Source organism: Cherax quadricarinatus, chromosome 15, assembly GCF_038502225.1.
Source record: "Cherax quadricarinatus isolate ZL_2023a chromosome 15, ASM3850222v1, whole genome shotgun sequence".
NCBI lineage: Eukaryota > Metazoa > Arthropoda > Malacostraca > Decapoda > Parastacidae > Cherax > Cherax quadricarinatus.
The window spans coordinates 6,194,756-6,209,591 of record NC_091306.1 but is presented as its reverse complement, the minus strand read 5'-3'; the positions used below and the strand labels follow the sequence as shown (position 1 = coordinate 6,209,591).

Below are 14,836 nucleotides of genomic sequence, written 5' to 3'. Positions count from 1 at the left end.
CTGTAGAATCGTACCTGCTACGATTCCCATCGAGATTTGTTTCACTTCACCTCCAGACCTTCAGAGTGCAGTTATATGTAGAGAAACAAGTCTGGGGACGCTTAGACTAACCTCTGCTATAACTCCAGCTGTCGAGAGATGATACTCGTCAAGCCGCAGCCAGCCCTGTCGGCAGGCGCTGTGTCAGCCTCGTGTCACAAGCTTCAGTGAGCAGCCTGCACAAAGAAGATGTCACTTTGACTGCTAGCTCGCTCACTGCAGTCTGGTGTATGATGTTACGACTCCCAGATGTTTCGCCCAGTCGTCTCTGCCACGACTCGCTCCACAACTCGCTCCACGCTCGCCGGCAGTGACAGCCCAGCGACAGTACCAGTCGAGGAGTGTCCTGAGTCGCTTGCCAGAAGTCCTGCCCAGTTGCCGAGTTTTGTCGACGCCTCACTCGAGGGCACCAGCATGTCGTGCCCCAGGTTGAGTGAAAACCTGCAGCGACTCCTACGATGTCTGCTTCACCGTTCCAGAGGAGACCGTACCCTGTTACGTCACAGCTCAGCCGCAGCGATGTCTCCCGTGTTGCAGTATCTGTCCAGACGCAGGAAGGCGTGCAGTGATGCACTTCGATGCTCACTGCCTATGACCACGATGTTTAGCACACCCCACATGTTTTTTCTTCCCTCCCTGTAGGAAGTTTTTTTTCCATGTCCATATGTATATATATGTTTTTATTTTGTGTTCTGTGCCCTGTTCCTACGAGAGAGAGACCGAGTTTCTTTTACTACCAGTATTGTCGCGTCGGGACGACGCGCGGTAGGTGGCCGAGCGTATGTAGACAGCCTGTACTGTCTGCACAGACAGCCCATGCTGTCTGCCAGCTTAGTTCATATTTCGCGCCACTCAGGTGCTGCCATCTATAGGCCTTGCCACTTCAGTATGCCCAGACTTGCCTCGCCCTCACTCACACAGCGGCCTGGCATCAAGACACAAGTACTCCCAGCTCTCTCTCGTGGCATGGCCCTGCCCGGGCCATGGGCACAAACACACAAGCCTGTGTAACCCACCACTACTTAACAATAAACTAAGAAGCCTCCGAAGAAGTATATCATTTAACTACCCGCTCTACAGCAAATAAACAAGTCCTTTATAATATTGCTTCGAATTTCAGACTTTTCGAATTTAGAACTAGCTCCTGGAACAGATTAAGTTCAATTTTTGAGGTTCCACTGTATCAGAAATCTTCCCTATGAGGATAGACTGAGGGCCCTGAATCTGCACACTCTAGAAGGGCATAGATTAGGGAGGATATGATTGAGGTGTATAAATGGAAAACAGGAATAAATAAAGGGGATGTAAATCTTTTCTTTCTTTCAACACACCGGCCGTATCCCACCGAGGCGGGGTGACCCAAAAGGAAAAACAAAAGTTTCTCCTTTTACATTTAGTAATATATACAGGAGAAGGGGTTACTAGCCCCTTGCTCCTGGCATTTTAGTCGCCTTTTACAACACGCATGGCTTACGGAGGAAGAATTCTGTTCCACTTCCCCATGGAGGTAAGAGGAAATAAACAAGAACAACAACTAGAAAGAAAATAGAAGAAAACCCAGAGGGGTGTGTGTATATATATGCTTGTACATGTATGTGTAGTGTGACCTAAGTGTAAGTAGAAGTAGCAAGATGTACCTGAAACCTTGCATGTTTATGAGACAGAAAAATGGACACCAGCAATCCTACCATCATGTAAAACAATTACAGGCTTTCATTTTACACTCACTTGGCAGGACGGTAGTACCTCCCTGGGCAGTTGCTGTCTACCAACCTACTACCTAGGGGATGTAAATAGCTTGCTGAAAATATCCAGCCAAGACAGGACTTGCAGCAATGGTTTCAAGTTGGAAAAGTTCAGATTCAGGAAGGACATAGGAAAGCACTGGTTTGGTAATAGAGTTGTGGATGAGTGGAACAAACTCCCAAGTACCACCATAGAAGCTAAGACCTTGTGTAGTTTTAAAAATAGGTTGGATAAATACATGAGTGGGTGTGGGTGGGTGTGAGTTGGACCTGACTAGCTTGTGCTACCAGGTCTGGTGCTGTGCTCCTTCCTTAATTGGAAGTGACCTGATTAGGTGGTCATTGTTCTAAGCTGGGGGGTGGCATGGACCTGCTTCACATGGGTCAGTAGGCCTGGTGCAGTGTTCCTTATTTCTTATGTTCTTACTGTTCACGTCGGTCATGTCCAGTTACTGTTCATGTCCTACCGTACACGTGTGTTTGTGTGGTGGGGGCAAGTATGCCCCAAGCGAGCAGCAACCACTATTGATGAGCCAACCCATAAGCACTCAAAGAAAGTCATGAATCTGGAGGAGAAGTTGAAATTGTTAGACAAGTGTAGGGCAGGTAATTTGAGCAATTCTGCCTAACTTTACAAGTGGAGAGTGTTTTGTTTGTTCATTATTTGTTATTAAACCACAACACACATATACAATATTTTACGATGTTTTTATGTGTTTTATGATTGTTCATGGTTCAATAGTTCAGGAAGCAGTATTGTTAGACTAAGTAAATGCTATTATTATATTTTGCTCCAATATATTTGTGCATCAAAACATTCACGAATATTATTATATTTCCCTACATCATATTTACTCACCAAACATTCACAAATTTTCAAGATTTGTGAGGTTCTTGATCTCCTAACCCTCACAAATGTGAAGGGCCTCCTATACATTCCCTCTTTTCTTTCCAGAATTGATCATTTAATGTTATAACTACTTCTTTAGCTCTGACTCTCTCAGATACTCCTGGCTTAATTGAATTAATACCTTCCCACTGCAATTCTCCTGCCCTCTTTAGTTTCATTTCTCTTAAAGATAGGGCATCTAGCTTTTTTCCATTCATGACATTCAAAATCAGTTTCTTCTTAATATCCACATTACATCAAAGCACATTGAAACACCCGCTGCACACTTGATACATTCCCATTTTATTAACCTTTGCCACATTTCTTTCCATAGAATTTTCAACATGTAATTTTTATGCTTCTATTCTGTGATTTACCCCATTTTTCATAAAACCATCTGCTGTTGAATCTACTTCCAATTATCTGAATATATTCCTTGCCCTACCTTCTATTTTGAGCCCACTTTTTCACTGCTTTTTTTTTTTTTTCCTCTTATATTTTTTGGGGAATTTCCTTTCAGCTTTCCCTCTACTTTTTCAAACTCTGTATTCAGTTTGTGGAGCTTCTCTTTGTTTCCTAGTAGCACTATATAATCAGCAAACAAATAATTGTGCCAGCTCCTGTTGGAATTCAGAAACTATATTTTAGGGCCACAGTTATCTTAATCCCACCACCATTCTCCTACAGTCACATTTATAAAGATGTTAACAGACATGGAGATATTATACATGTTTGACTAAAGCCTCTTTGTTTGCTGATATGTTAGTTTGAGAATGATAAGCAAAGATAGCTTATTATAATTAACTAATTCTTTTCAGAGATGTATGGAAAGCAGTAGCTTGGCGGATTGCCAGTGATGAGCGTCTGCCATCACATGAAAGAGCCATCTATGGTGCTCTCTGTGGCCACTTACCATCTGTACTTGCAGTATGTCATACATGGTATGATGTGCTCTGGGCATATACTCGTGCTATGGTGGATCAGTGGGTGGAAGAGCAGCTGCGGGGTGCTAACACACACCTTCGGCCACTACACCCTCTACCTCAAGATTTCCCAGAAGAAAAGTAAGAGGTTTTTCTTTCATGTAGTGTATTGTATTTTCATGCTTTTAAGAAGGTGTAGTTAGTTAAAATATAAAAAAAAATGGATCACCTGAATTGTTTTGAAGCATTAGTAATTTAAAACATTTAAACCATTTTTACTCAGTGTGGCTTAACAAAAGCGAGGCATTAATTTATATTTAAAAAAAAGTTACCAGTAGATTTTACAGACAACATCCCTGGTATAATTGTGCAATTGGATTATCTCGATCCTTTCATTATCTCCCACATAAATCTGTCATTAACATCAGTTTCACTCATGTAGATCTACATTTTAAGCACAGCTCCCTCAAATATGCTGCAAGCAGTAAATTTTGACCTAGACATAAGAAAATGAGACTGTGCAGTGAGGTCACAGTATAAAATGATTCTTCCCCCAGACAGTGCATGTTTGGTAGATGATTTGATATTCTTTCTAGGGAGGGTTTTATTGGCTGTTTCTTGGTAGTAATTGAAAGAATGGAAGAAATAATAGTGAAATAGAGATTATTTTGGTTGGTTTTAGCCAAAAATAGCATGAAATAGATCTCAAAGTGGCAAAAATATTCAATTTTTGGCCAATTTTACTGAAGGATACGGCTCCCTAGCCACCCTGGTCCATTTTATTGGTTTTTAACCCTTTCAGGGTCCACAGGCCCTCTCACAGACTTGTTCTCAGGGTCCCCCAAATTTCAAAAAAAAAAAAAAAAAAAATTATGAAAAGGTAGAGAATTTTTTCCCGATCATAATGACACCAAAAGTATGAAATTTGATGGAAAACTTACGGAATTATGCTCTCGCAAAGTTAGCGGTCTCGACGACGTTTACGCATCGGCGATTTTGCCCACTTTGAGCCCTATTTTTGGCCAATTCCAATGTATTAGTCAACAAAAATCATAACTATTTCGCTAGAACTCCATTTTTTCTATCAAATGAGTACAAGAACCCACCCATTTACCGATTTCAACTATCACTTACACTTAGGTCACACTACACATGTACAAGCATATATATACACACACCCCTCTGGGTTTTCTGCTATTTTCTTTCTAGTTCTTGTTCTTGTTCTTGTTTGTTTCCTCTTATCTCCATGGGGAAGTGGAACAGAATTCTTCCTCCGTAAGCCATGCGTGTTGTAAGAGGCGACTAAAATGCCGGGAGCAAGGGGCTAGTAACCCCTTCTCCTGTATAAATTACTAAATTTAAAAAGAGAAACTTTTGTTTTTCTTTTTGGGCCACCCTGCCTCGGTGGGATATGGCCGGTTTGTTGAAAGAAGAAGAATAAAGTGGTCAGAATTTAGCAATTTTGCCAGTTTCACATAAATTTCAAAAGATGCCAATTTCCGGATAAAGTCCAGAATAAACAAGAAAGACATTCCTGGCACTAAAATAACAAGTTCTCTGTTCGTTTGTCACATCCCCAGGCCCCTCTTATATTTCTTTGGCTTTCCACTTTGAATTTTTATTCTTACAAAAAATAGAAGATTTACTGTTATGCAGACTACTGCATTAGTGTAGAAATGGTATAAATAATATCAGCACACTTGTGAAAGAATATTAGACTCGCCAGTTGACGTGTATTGGACGCTTGGCATGATTTGTTTACTTTTGAACTTTGGTAAAAATTGAACATTTCTGATACTTTGAGCTCAATTTCAAGGTACTTTTCATTGTAAAACCAGTCAAAACCATCTCAATTTCTGTAATATGTCTTCCATTCTATAAAATGAGACCAGGAAAGCTAGAATACAACAATGAATACCATACGAAAATACAGTGCAAGTCGCTGTTTTAATCCAAAAATACGGTCAAATTTTTTTTTTCTTATTACGCACTGTGTGCTGCAGGATTTTTTTTATACAGTGCACACTGACCACATAGACCCATTCTTTCATATGTAGGCCTACCAGCTTTCTCTCACTAGATATGAGGGCGCTAGAATTTAGGCGTACTAGTACAGTGGACCCTCGCCTAACGATGGCATCGCATAACGTTAAATCCGCCTAGCGATACATTTTAACACAAAAAATTTGCCTCGCTAGCACTAAAAAACTCACTCAACGTGATTCGTCCGAGACGCGTCCACGTGCGGCCTGAGCCAGCCTCACTTGTTCCGTGGGTGGCAGTGTTTACAAGCCAGCCTCCACGGTCACATCCAAGCATACAATTGGAACATTTCATATTATCACAGCATTTTTAGTGATTTCACCTGCAAAATAAGTGACCATGGGCCCCAAGAAAGCTTCTAGTGCCAACCCTGTGGTAAAAAGGGTGAGAAATACTATCATACCACAGTCAGCTGCTGCTGCACCACTGTCAGCTGTTGCTGCAATACAGTCAGCTGCTGCTGCACCACAGCTGTTGCTGCACCACGGTCAGCTGTTGCTGCACCACAGTCAGCTGTTGCTGTTGCTGCACCACCATCAGCAGTATTACTCGAAGATGTGGAGAGTGTGTTGTTGGTATGGCTTAACATGAAACAATTACCGAGAAACGATTAACCCCAGAGGGTTAGCCACCCAGGATAACCCAAGAAAGTCAGTGCATCATCGAGGACTGTCTAACTTATTTCCATTGGGGTCCTTAATCTTGTCCTCCAGGATGCAACCCACAACAGTTGACTAACACCCAGGTGAACAGGAAAAAAATGCCTGGAACTAGTGCTCATATTGGTGAGGTTAGTGGAGAGGATGTGGAAGAGTTGGTGGAGGAGGACAACGACGAACTAACCACTGATGAGCTGCTAGATCATCTTCAACAGCAAGAGGCCAGACCTGAGGAAACTGCTTTGGAGGAGGGGAGAGAGAAATTGAAGAAGTTGCCTACTTCAAAGATTAAGGAAATATGTGCAATGTGGCTTCAAATGCAAACCTTTTTTGATGAAAATCACCCTGACACAGCTATTGCAAGCCGTGCTGGTGACTATTACACTAACAATGTTGTGAACCACTTTAGGAAAGTCATAAAGGAACGAGAGGTACAGGCCTCTATGGACAGATATATTGTGCGACAGAGGTCCAGTGACTCTCAAGCTGGTCCTAGTGGCATTAAAAGAAGAAGGGAAGTAACCCCAGAAAAGGACTTGACACCTCAAGTCCTAATAGAAGGGGATTCCTCTTCTAAACACTAAGACCATCCACACTCTCCCCTCCTCCTATCCCATCAGTCACCACCAGATCTTCAATAAAGGTAAGTGTTATGTATTGTACATCTCTTCTTCAGTTTGTATTAAAATTAATATTTCATGTGGTAAAAAAAAAATTTGTTCATACTTTGGGGTGTCTTGCACGGATTAATTTGATTTCCATTATTTCTTATGGGGAAAATTAATTCGCCTAACGTTGAGCTGTCAAGAACGGATTAATATCGTTAGGCGAGGATCCACTGTACATAAAAAACCCTGGGGCGTAAGCCATACTAGTACGGCTGAAACCCTGAAAGGGTTAATAGGTTTTCTAAACCAACTTGTCAGCATTTATTACCAAGGTTTATACTAAAATACACGTAACCCAATAGCAATATTTACACATCGGTAATTTCACCTACTTTACGCCCTATTTTTGGCCCATTCCATTGTTCCAATCGACCAAACTCATAGCTATTTCACAAGTATTCCTTCTATTCTGTCAATTGAATACAAGAAACTGCCCATTTACTTATTTCAACTTCCCAGTAAAATCGTTAGTAATTGGTAATTTGGCCAATCTCTCACAAATTTCAAGAGATGACAATTTCAAAATAAGGTCCAGAATAAACAGTGCAGACATTCCTGGCACTAAAATAACATTTTCTCTGTTCATTAGTTATGTCTCCAGGCTCCTCTTATTTTACACTTGCTTTCCATTTTGAATTTTTATTCACACAAAAAACAGAGGGTTTATGTTATACAGACTACTGCATTTTTGTAATAATTGTATAAATAATGTCAGCCCATTTGTGACTGCATATTAGACCAGCCAGTTGAATGGTGATGTCATTTATTTACTCTTGAACATCGGCAAAACTCGAACATTTTCACTACTTTGAGCTCAGTTTCAAGGTACACACTTTCCATCGTAAAACCAATCAAAATCATATTTATTTCTGTAATATATCTTCCATTCTATCAAGTGAGACCAAAAAAAAATGAGAATATAACCATAAAAACCATACGAAAATGCACCACAAAGCCTCTGTTTTACACCAAAAACCCCATCACATTTTTCTCATTATGCACTGTGTGCTGCAGAATTTTTTTTATATAGCACACACTTACCACAGAGACCTATTCTGTCATATGTAGGCCCAAATTTACCGATCACAGCTTAACTGAATGAGCTGAGTTCATGGCTTCTGACAGCTGCTTCAAAGCCACCTTATCCTTTATGGACAATGTACAGTGTATGAGCTTTACACAATGAAAAATATTTCTTTTATTTGTTGGAACCATGGCTAAGGCTAAAAGTGAGCAGGTTATAACAATAAATGGAGAAAATGAAATTGGAATGACTTATGCAGCAAGTAGCCCCATCAAACAGTAGTGGCAGGTTGGTGTGGTGACCCAAGAAATTTGAAATTACACTAGCCAAAATTAGTGCCGGATTACTGATTGCTGGATTAGTGATGGCTGACCTGTAATTGTGTGTGTGTGTGTGTGTGTGTATCAAGATGGATTCATAATGGAGGGCAAGTGTTGTACAGGAGAGGCCTGGGGACACGATTAATAAACAGAGGAAAGATTGCTTTTCTGACTGGAATACCTTTAGTGTATATTTTTCTAATTTTGTGTGAAATTGGACAAGTCACCAGTTTAGTGCACATTATAAGGTGGTCCTGAGAGCTGAGTCAATAGAACAGAAGACATACTAGCAAAATAGCTAGGAATTGGCAGCTTTCCTGATAGAATATAAGCTATGGGTTAATGTTTGAGTTGAGTCCTGAAGACATATTATGTACAGTACAGTAGAAAGTGTGAATATTTTGTATGTTAAGCAAATGAGGGGTATGCATTGCCTGGAGCCTGAATGAATGATTATTCTGAGAGCTTGTTTTTGGTGAGTGAAAACAGGTTTAAGGTGATTAACTGATGTTGATCCCCATGCACAGATACCATAGGTGAGGCATGGATAGATTAGAGAGTAGTTGGGCCAGGATTATTTATGAGACATAATAGTACATTTTTGAGAGAATATCCCCCTTTTGGGGGATATACCTGCCAGACACCACTGCAACTGCCAGCTCAGCCTACCAGTGAATTTCTCACAGAAACAGCACTCGGAGAACACACTCCTCCATTAGTACCTGTTGACACAACCCTACCAATAGACACCAGCTCCATCATTATCTGCTTCGAGAGCATAAATTCCAAATGGAAACACACATAACAAACACTACCAAGGAATTATGGAGGGACAGTCATGTATACACACACACACACACACTCCCCTTCACTGGAACTCAACCAACAAGAATTCCTCACTTTGCTGGATAGGAGGACCTTCTTACAGAATCAACAGCACATTGCCATCACCTACTGAGAGCCTACGCTCTTCTAAAAGATACAGAATGGACCCACTACATACTGCTTCAAACTTGCCTCAGGATTTGTTGATTCGACAAATTACCCTCATAAAATTGATGACAAAATCAAGTTAATCTTACTCCCAGTCAAGAATGGATAGACCAGTCATCTTTCCTTTCTCTCCTTCCCTTGCATTATTTACCTACACCCTTTTATTTCACAATTTCACCCATCCCTATCTCTCCCCCTTCCTTTTCTGCTCCATCCACCTCCCCTTTTCTTGTATTAAACTTATGATGACCAATCTGCAGTAATAATTGATTTTTTACTAAGTAATGCATTGGCACTTGGGGCTGTCAACAAGATGGAATCTTTTTTGGTCAGTTAAACAGTGGAAATAAGTTGTACTGCATGGTTTTGTTGGGTTATCCTGGGTTATTAACCATACTAGGTTAAATAGTCCTAATTATTTTTCTTCATTTTCATTGCCATTGACTGCATCATTACTATATTTTTCTTTATTAAAAGTTTCATGTTCTTTCAGAGGTGATAAGGTATAGTTTAGTTAGAAGTTGATTTCACAGTTCACTGAATTACTAGGAAACTATCTACATTTTGTTTTCCAGATTTTCTATAAAGGGTGTGTTAGAGGCGGTGGAGAGTCGTCCAGAAGTTCAAAAGCTGCAGCACAAAAACCCTTACCATATTCTTCAGAAATATCTCATTCTGGATGATATGGAATCTCTACTCCAGGAGGCTCATGTATGGCTTAGAAATGGTTTAGCACCCCATCTTTTAAGGTGCCTTACTCATCTGGTGCTGTTTCTGCGAAGGATTGGTCGTATCTCTCAGCAACTGGAACCTCTCTGTACCGATATACTTGAAGCTTGTGTGAAGGTTTGTGTGAACTTTGGCTGCATCTTATAGACGTGCCCACTTAATGAATGTGTTGCATTTTAAAACAAAACTTTTTAAAGCAAAATTATATAGTTTTCCTTTACATAAATTGAGGTGCATTTCAGAAAGTTTAATCTGTCTGTCAAATGTTAGAAGACAAATAACATACAATTCTATATAGAATTCCTTCCTTAGATTGTTAGTAAATTATCAGTGGAATATGATTTAAAGGTCGAATTATTCACTAATCTCGTTGCAGGTTCTGCTGTAATGGAAGGATTTTTTCTGCCTGTGAGACATCCTTTTACTAATGAAATTTCAGCCTGAGGGGGGTAGGGGCTTCTCTTTTTATAATAACTGCAGCATCTTTGTTGCTCTAGCAACTAGTTCATAAATGACAAGAACATGTACAAGTCCTGTCTATGAGGAGAAAGTGGAAAATGAGAGAGAGTAAGAATTATAAAGGACTATACCAGTTGGGTATATTGTATCTTCTAAATTAGTACTGAAAGAGTGAAAGTAAAGAAAAAAGAATGTAAGATTACATAGGGACTAGTTTGATTTAGTGAGACAATGTATGTAGATAGTTTATATGTAGGCATATAAATGACCCATGTTTAAGTGTCAAGAGCTACTCGTTGCATTTATTGATTTAAAAAAATAAGGTGGATAAGAGAGCGATGTGGCAGTTCTTATTAGTGAAGCTCAGCATAAGGTTTGTACACATAGGAAACAAAAAGTGTATTTTCTAGTAAAAATGGTCCTTATGCAGGAATGTGGAATATCACAGTGCCTCTGTATTTATGGATAGGATTGGGAAAGACATCAATACAGAGTATAATTTTTTTTTTTTTTTTTTTTTTTTTTTTTTTTTTTTAAAAAGTCGGCCATCTTCCACCGAGGCAGGGTGACCCAAAAAAGAAAGAAAATCCCCAAAAAGAAAATGCTTTCATCATCATTCAACACTTTCACCACACTCACACATAATCACTGTTTTTGCAGAGGTGCTCAGAATACAACAGTTTAGAAGCATATACGTATAAAGATACACAACTTATCCCTCCAAACTGCCAATATCCCAAACTCCTCCTTTAAAGTGCAGGCATTGTACTTCCCATTTCCAGGACTCAAAGTCCGACTATATGAAAATAACCGGTTTCCCTGAATCCCTTCACTAAATATTACCCTGCTCACACTTCAACAGATCGTCAGGTCCCAAGTACCATTCGTCTCCATTCACTCCTATTTAACACGCTCACGCACGCTTGCTGGAAGTCCAAGCCCCTTGCCCACAAAACCTCCTTTACCCCCTCTCTCCAACCCTTTCAAGGATGACCCCTACCTCACCTTCCTTCCCCTATAGATTTATATGCTTTCCATGTCATTCTACTTTGATCCATTCTCTCTAAATGACCAAATCACCTCAACAACCCCTCTTCTGCCCTCTGACTAATACTTTTATTAACTCCACACCTTTTCCTAATTTCCACACTCCGAATTTTCTGCATAATATTTACACCACACATTGCCCTTAGACAGGGCATCTCCACTGCCTCCAACCGTCTCCTCACTGCTGCATTTACCACCCAAGCTTCACACCCATATAAGAGTGTTGGTACTACTATACTTTCATACATTCCCTTCTTTGCCTCCATAGATAACGTTTTTTGACTCCACATATACCTCAATGCACCACTCACCTTTTTTCCCCTCATCAATTCTATGATTAACCTCATCCTTCATAAATCCATCCGCCGACACGTCAACTCCCAAGTATCTGAAAACATTCACTTCTTCCATACTCCTCCTCCCCAATTTGATATCCAATTTTTCTTTATCTAAATCATTTGATACCCTCATCACCTTACTCTTTTCTATGTTCACTTTCAACTTTCTACCTTTACACACATTCCCAAACTCATCCACTAACCTTTGCAATTTTTCTTTAGAATCTCCCATAAGCACAGTATCATCAGCAAAAAGTAACTGTATTAATTCCCATTTTGAATTTGATTCCCCATAATTTAGTCCCACCCCTCTCCCGAACACCCTAGCATTTACTTCTTTTACAACCCCATCTATAAATATATTAAACAACCATGGTGACATTACACATCCCTGTCTAAGACCTACTTTTACCGGGAAGTAGTCTCCCTCTCTTCTACACACCCTAACCTGAGCCTCACTATCCTCATAAAAACTCTTTACAGCATTTAGTAACTTACCACCTATTCCATATACTTGCAACATCTGCCACATTGCTCCCCTATCCACTCTATCATATGCCTTTTCTAAATCCATAAATGCAATAAAAACTTCCCTACCTTTATCTAAATACTGTTCACATATATGCTTCAATGTAAACACTTGATCTACACATCCCCTACCCACTCTGAAACCTCCATGCTCATCCGCAATCCTACATTCTGTCTTACCTCTAATTCTTTCAATTATAACCCTACCATACACTTTTCCTGGTATACTCAATAAACTTATTCCTCTATAATTTTTACAATCTCTTTTGTCCCCTTTTCCTTTATATAAAGGGACTATACATGCTCTCCGCCAATCCCTAGGTACCTTCCCCTCTTTCATACATTTATTAAACAAAAGTACCAACCACTCCAACACTATATCCCCCCCTGCTTTTAACATTTCTGTCATGATCCCATCAGTTCCAGCTGCTTTACCCCCTTTCATTCTTCGTAATGCCTCGCGTACCTCCCCCACACTTACATTCTGCTCTTCTTCACTCCTAAAAGATGGTATACCTCTCTGACCAGTGCATGAAATTACCGCCTCCCTTTCTTCCTCAACATTTAAAAGTTCCTCAAAATATTCTCGCCATCTACCTAATACCTCTCTCTCCCCATCTACTAACTCCCCTACTCTGTTTTTAACTGACAAATCCATACTTTCCCTAGGCTTTCTTAACTTGTTTAACTCACTCCAAAATTTTTTCTTATTTTCATTAAAATTTCTTGACAGTGCCTCTCCCACTCTATCATCTGCTCTCCTTTTGCACTCTCTCACCGCTCTCTTCACCTTTCTTTTACTCTCCATGTACTCTGCTTTTCTTATAATACTTCTGCTTTGTAAAAACCTCTCATAAGCTAACTTTTTCTCTTTTATCACACCCTTTACTTCATCATTCCACCAATCACTCCTCTTTCCACCTGCCCCCACCCTCCTATAACCACAAACTTCTGCCCCACATTCTAATACTGCATTTTTAAAACTATTCCAACCCTCTTCAACCCCCCCACTACTCATCTTTGCACTAACCCACCTTTCTGCCAACAGTCGCTTATATCTCCCCCGTAAAGGACACCCTAGGGAGGGTTTGAGGGAGGATGTAAAGGAGGTTTTGAGAAGTAGAATCTGGTGCATCCAGCAAGGATGTGCAGGCATGTTAGATCTGAGTGAGTTGAGACAGTTGACACTTGGGATTGGACCATGCAAATTTTGTTTAACAACGTGAAGACTTGAGTTCGGCATGTGAGGAAACACACTGCCTTTGTTCTGAAGATAGTTATTTTGACTGAGTTTGTTCTGAAGATAGTTATGGTGACTGGGTTTGTTTTGAAGATAGTTATGGTGACTGGGTTTCCTCTTTTTGGGTTATCCTGCTTTGGTGGGAAACAGCTATTGTGTTGAAAATAATTGTTCATTCAGTAATTGGGTTCAGTGGATAGTGAGATTCCATTAATTTAGACCCTGCTAACTAAAATTTTTCCAGAAAAGCAATTTGTGCATTAAGTAAGGCAAGCCTGTAGCAAATTTAGTTTTTTATTGGCTCAAAAATTAATACATAAATACAGAATAGTTTTATCCTCCATTAGTTCTTATGTAGTTATTTAAAAAATGTGTTGCACATGAATGCAATTTAGTTTTACCAAATTTGAAGTTGTTGCTTATTGCTGTTTAAGTTTACTAGCTTATTGTGTTAAAAAAAAAATTTGAAAGTCTCACTTCAGTTATATATATTTGTTCATAACATAGGAAGCCATTGAGCGTGGGGATGTTGAACAAGTGGCCTGGTATACCTCTGTATTACCCACATGGCTTCAGGTGGAGTGGTACGCACGTTTCCTCCATAATATAACAGATGACCACCATCGCCGTCACGCTCTACAGCTCGCTGCCACTGTAGGACTAGATACACATGCAATCACCTCAGCTGTTGTCACCAGTATCAGGTAGGGATTTGTAATGTTTCCATTACCTAGATTGAGATATATTTATCTTTATCTGGCTGTATGAGATGTTTCTGTTTTGAACTCTTCAAAGATAGAACAGTAAACTTTCTTCTTTAGGGTTAAGTACTACAAGTTTCCCTAACTTTGTGCTGTTTTGCATTAAGTAAATTAGGTATTATACAATGCCCCATTTTTATTCACAATTCCTTATATGATATGTCACCTTTGTGTGGTCATTGGGGTTTGCAAAGCATGTAGATGATTTTTATTTTGTTTATTTAATTATTTTCAGGTGAAGCCTGCTGCATTGGATTATAAAGCAATGATCATTTTGCTATCAAGTTTCATGCAAATTTATTGTTTCAGTAACACGAAGCAAATCAATTGGAACTTCATGAAATTGTATTTCATTGGTGTTAAATGTTAACTAAATTTAGGCTGGCCTAAGATAGGTTAAGTTAAATTATACAGTACAGTAATTTGTTAAT

The 14,836-nt window shown here is 39.6% G+C and overlaps 1 protein-coding gene across 1 annotated transcript in view; it reads left to right on the top strand.

Annotated features, from left to right (window-relative positions):
• The window catches only part of Nup107 (nuclear pore complex protein Nup107), an 83,400-nt gene that overhangs the window by 36,730 nt on the left and 31,834 nt on the right, over positions 1-14,836 (top strand). The window contains exons 10-12 of the mRNA XM_070085119.1: positions 3,492-3,737; positions 9,879-10,149; positions 14,152-14,348. Of these exons, the coding sequence (XP_069941220.1) occupies positions 3,492-3,737; positions 9,879-10,149; positions 14,152-14,348 (714 nt within the window). The remainder of the gene's footprint in view (positions 1-3,491; positions 3,738-9,878; positions 10,150-14,151; positions 14,349-14,836) is intronic.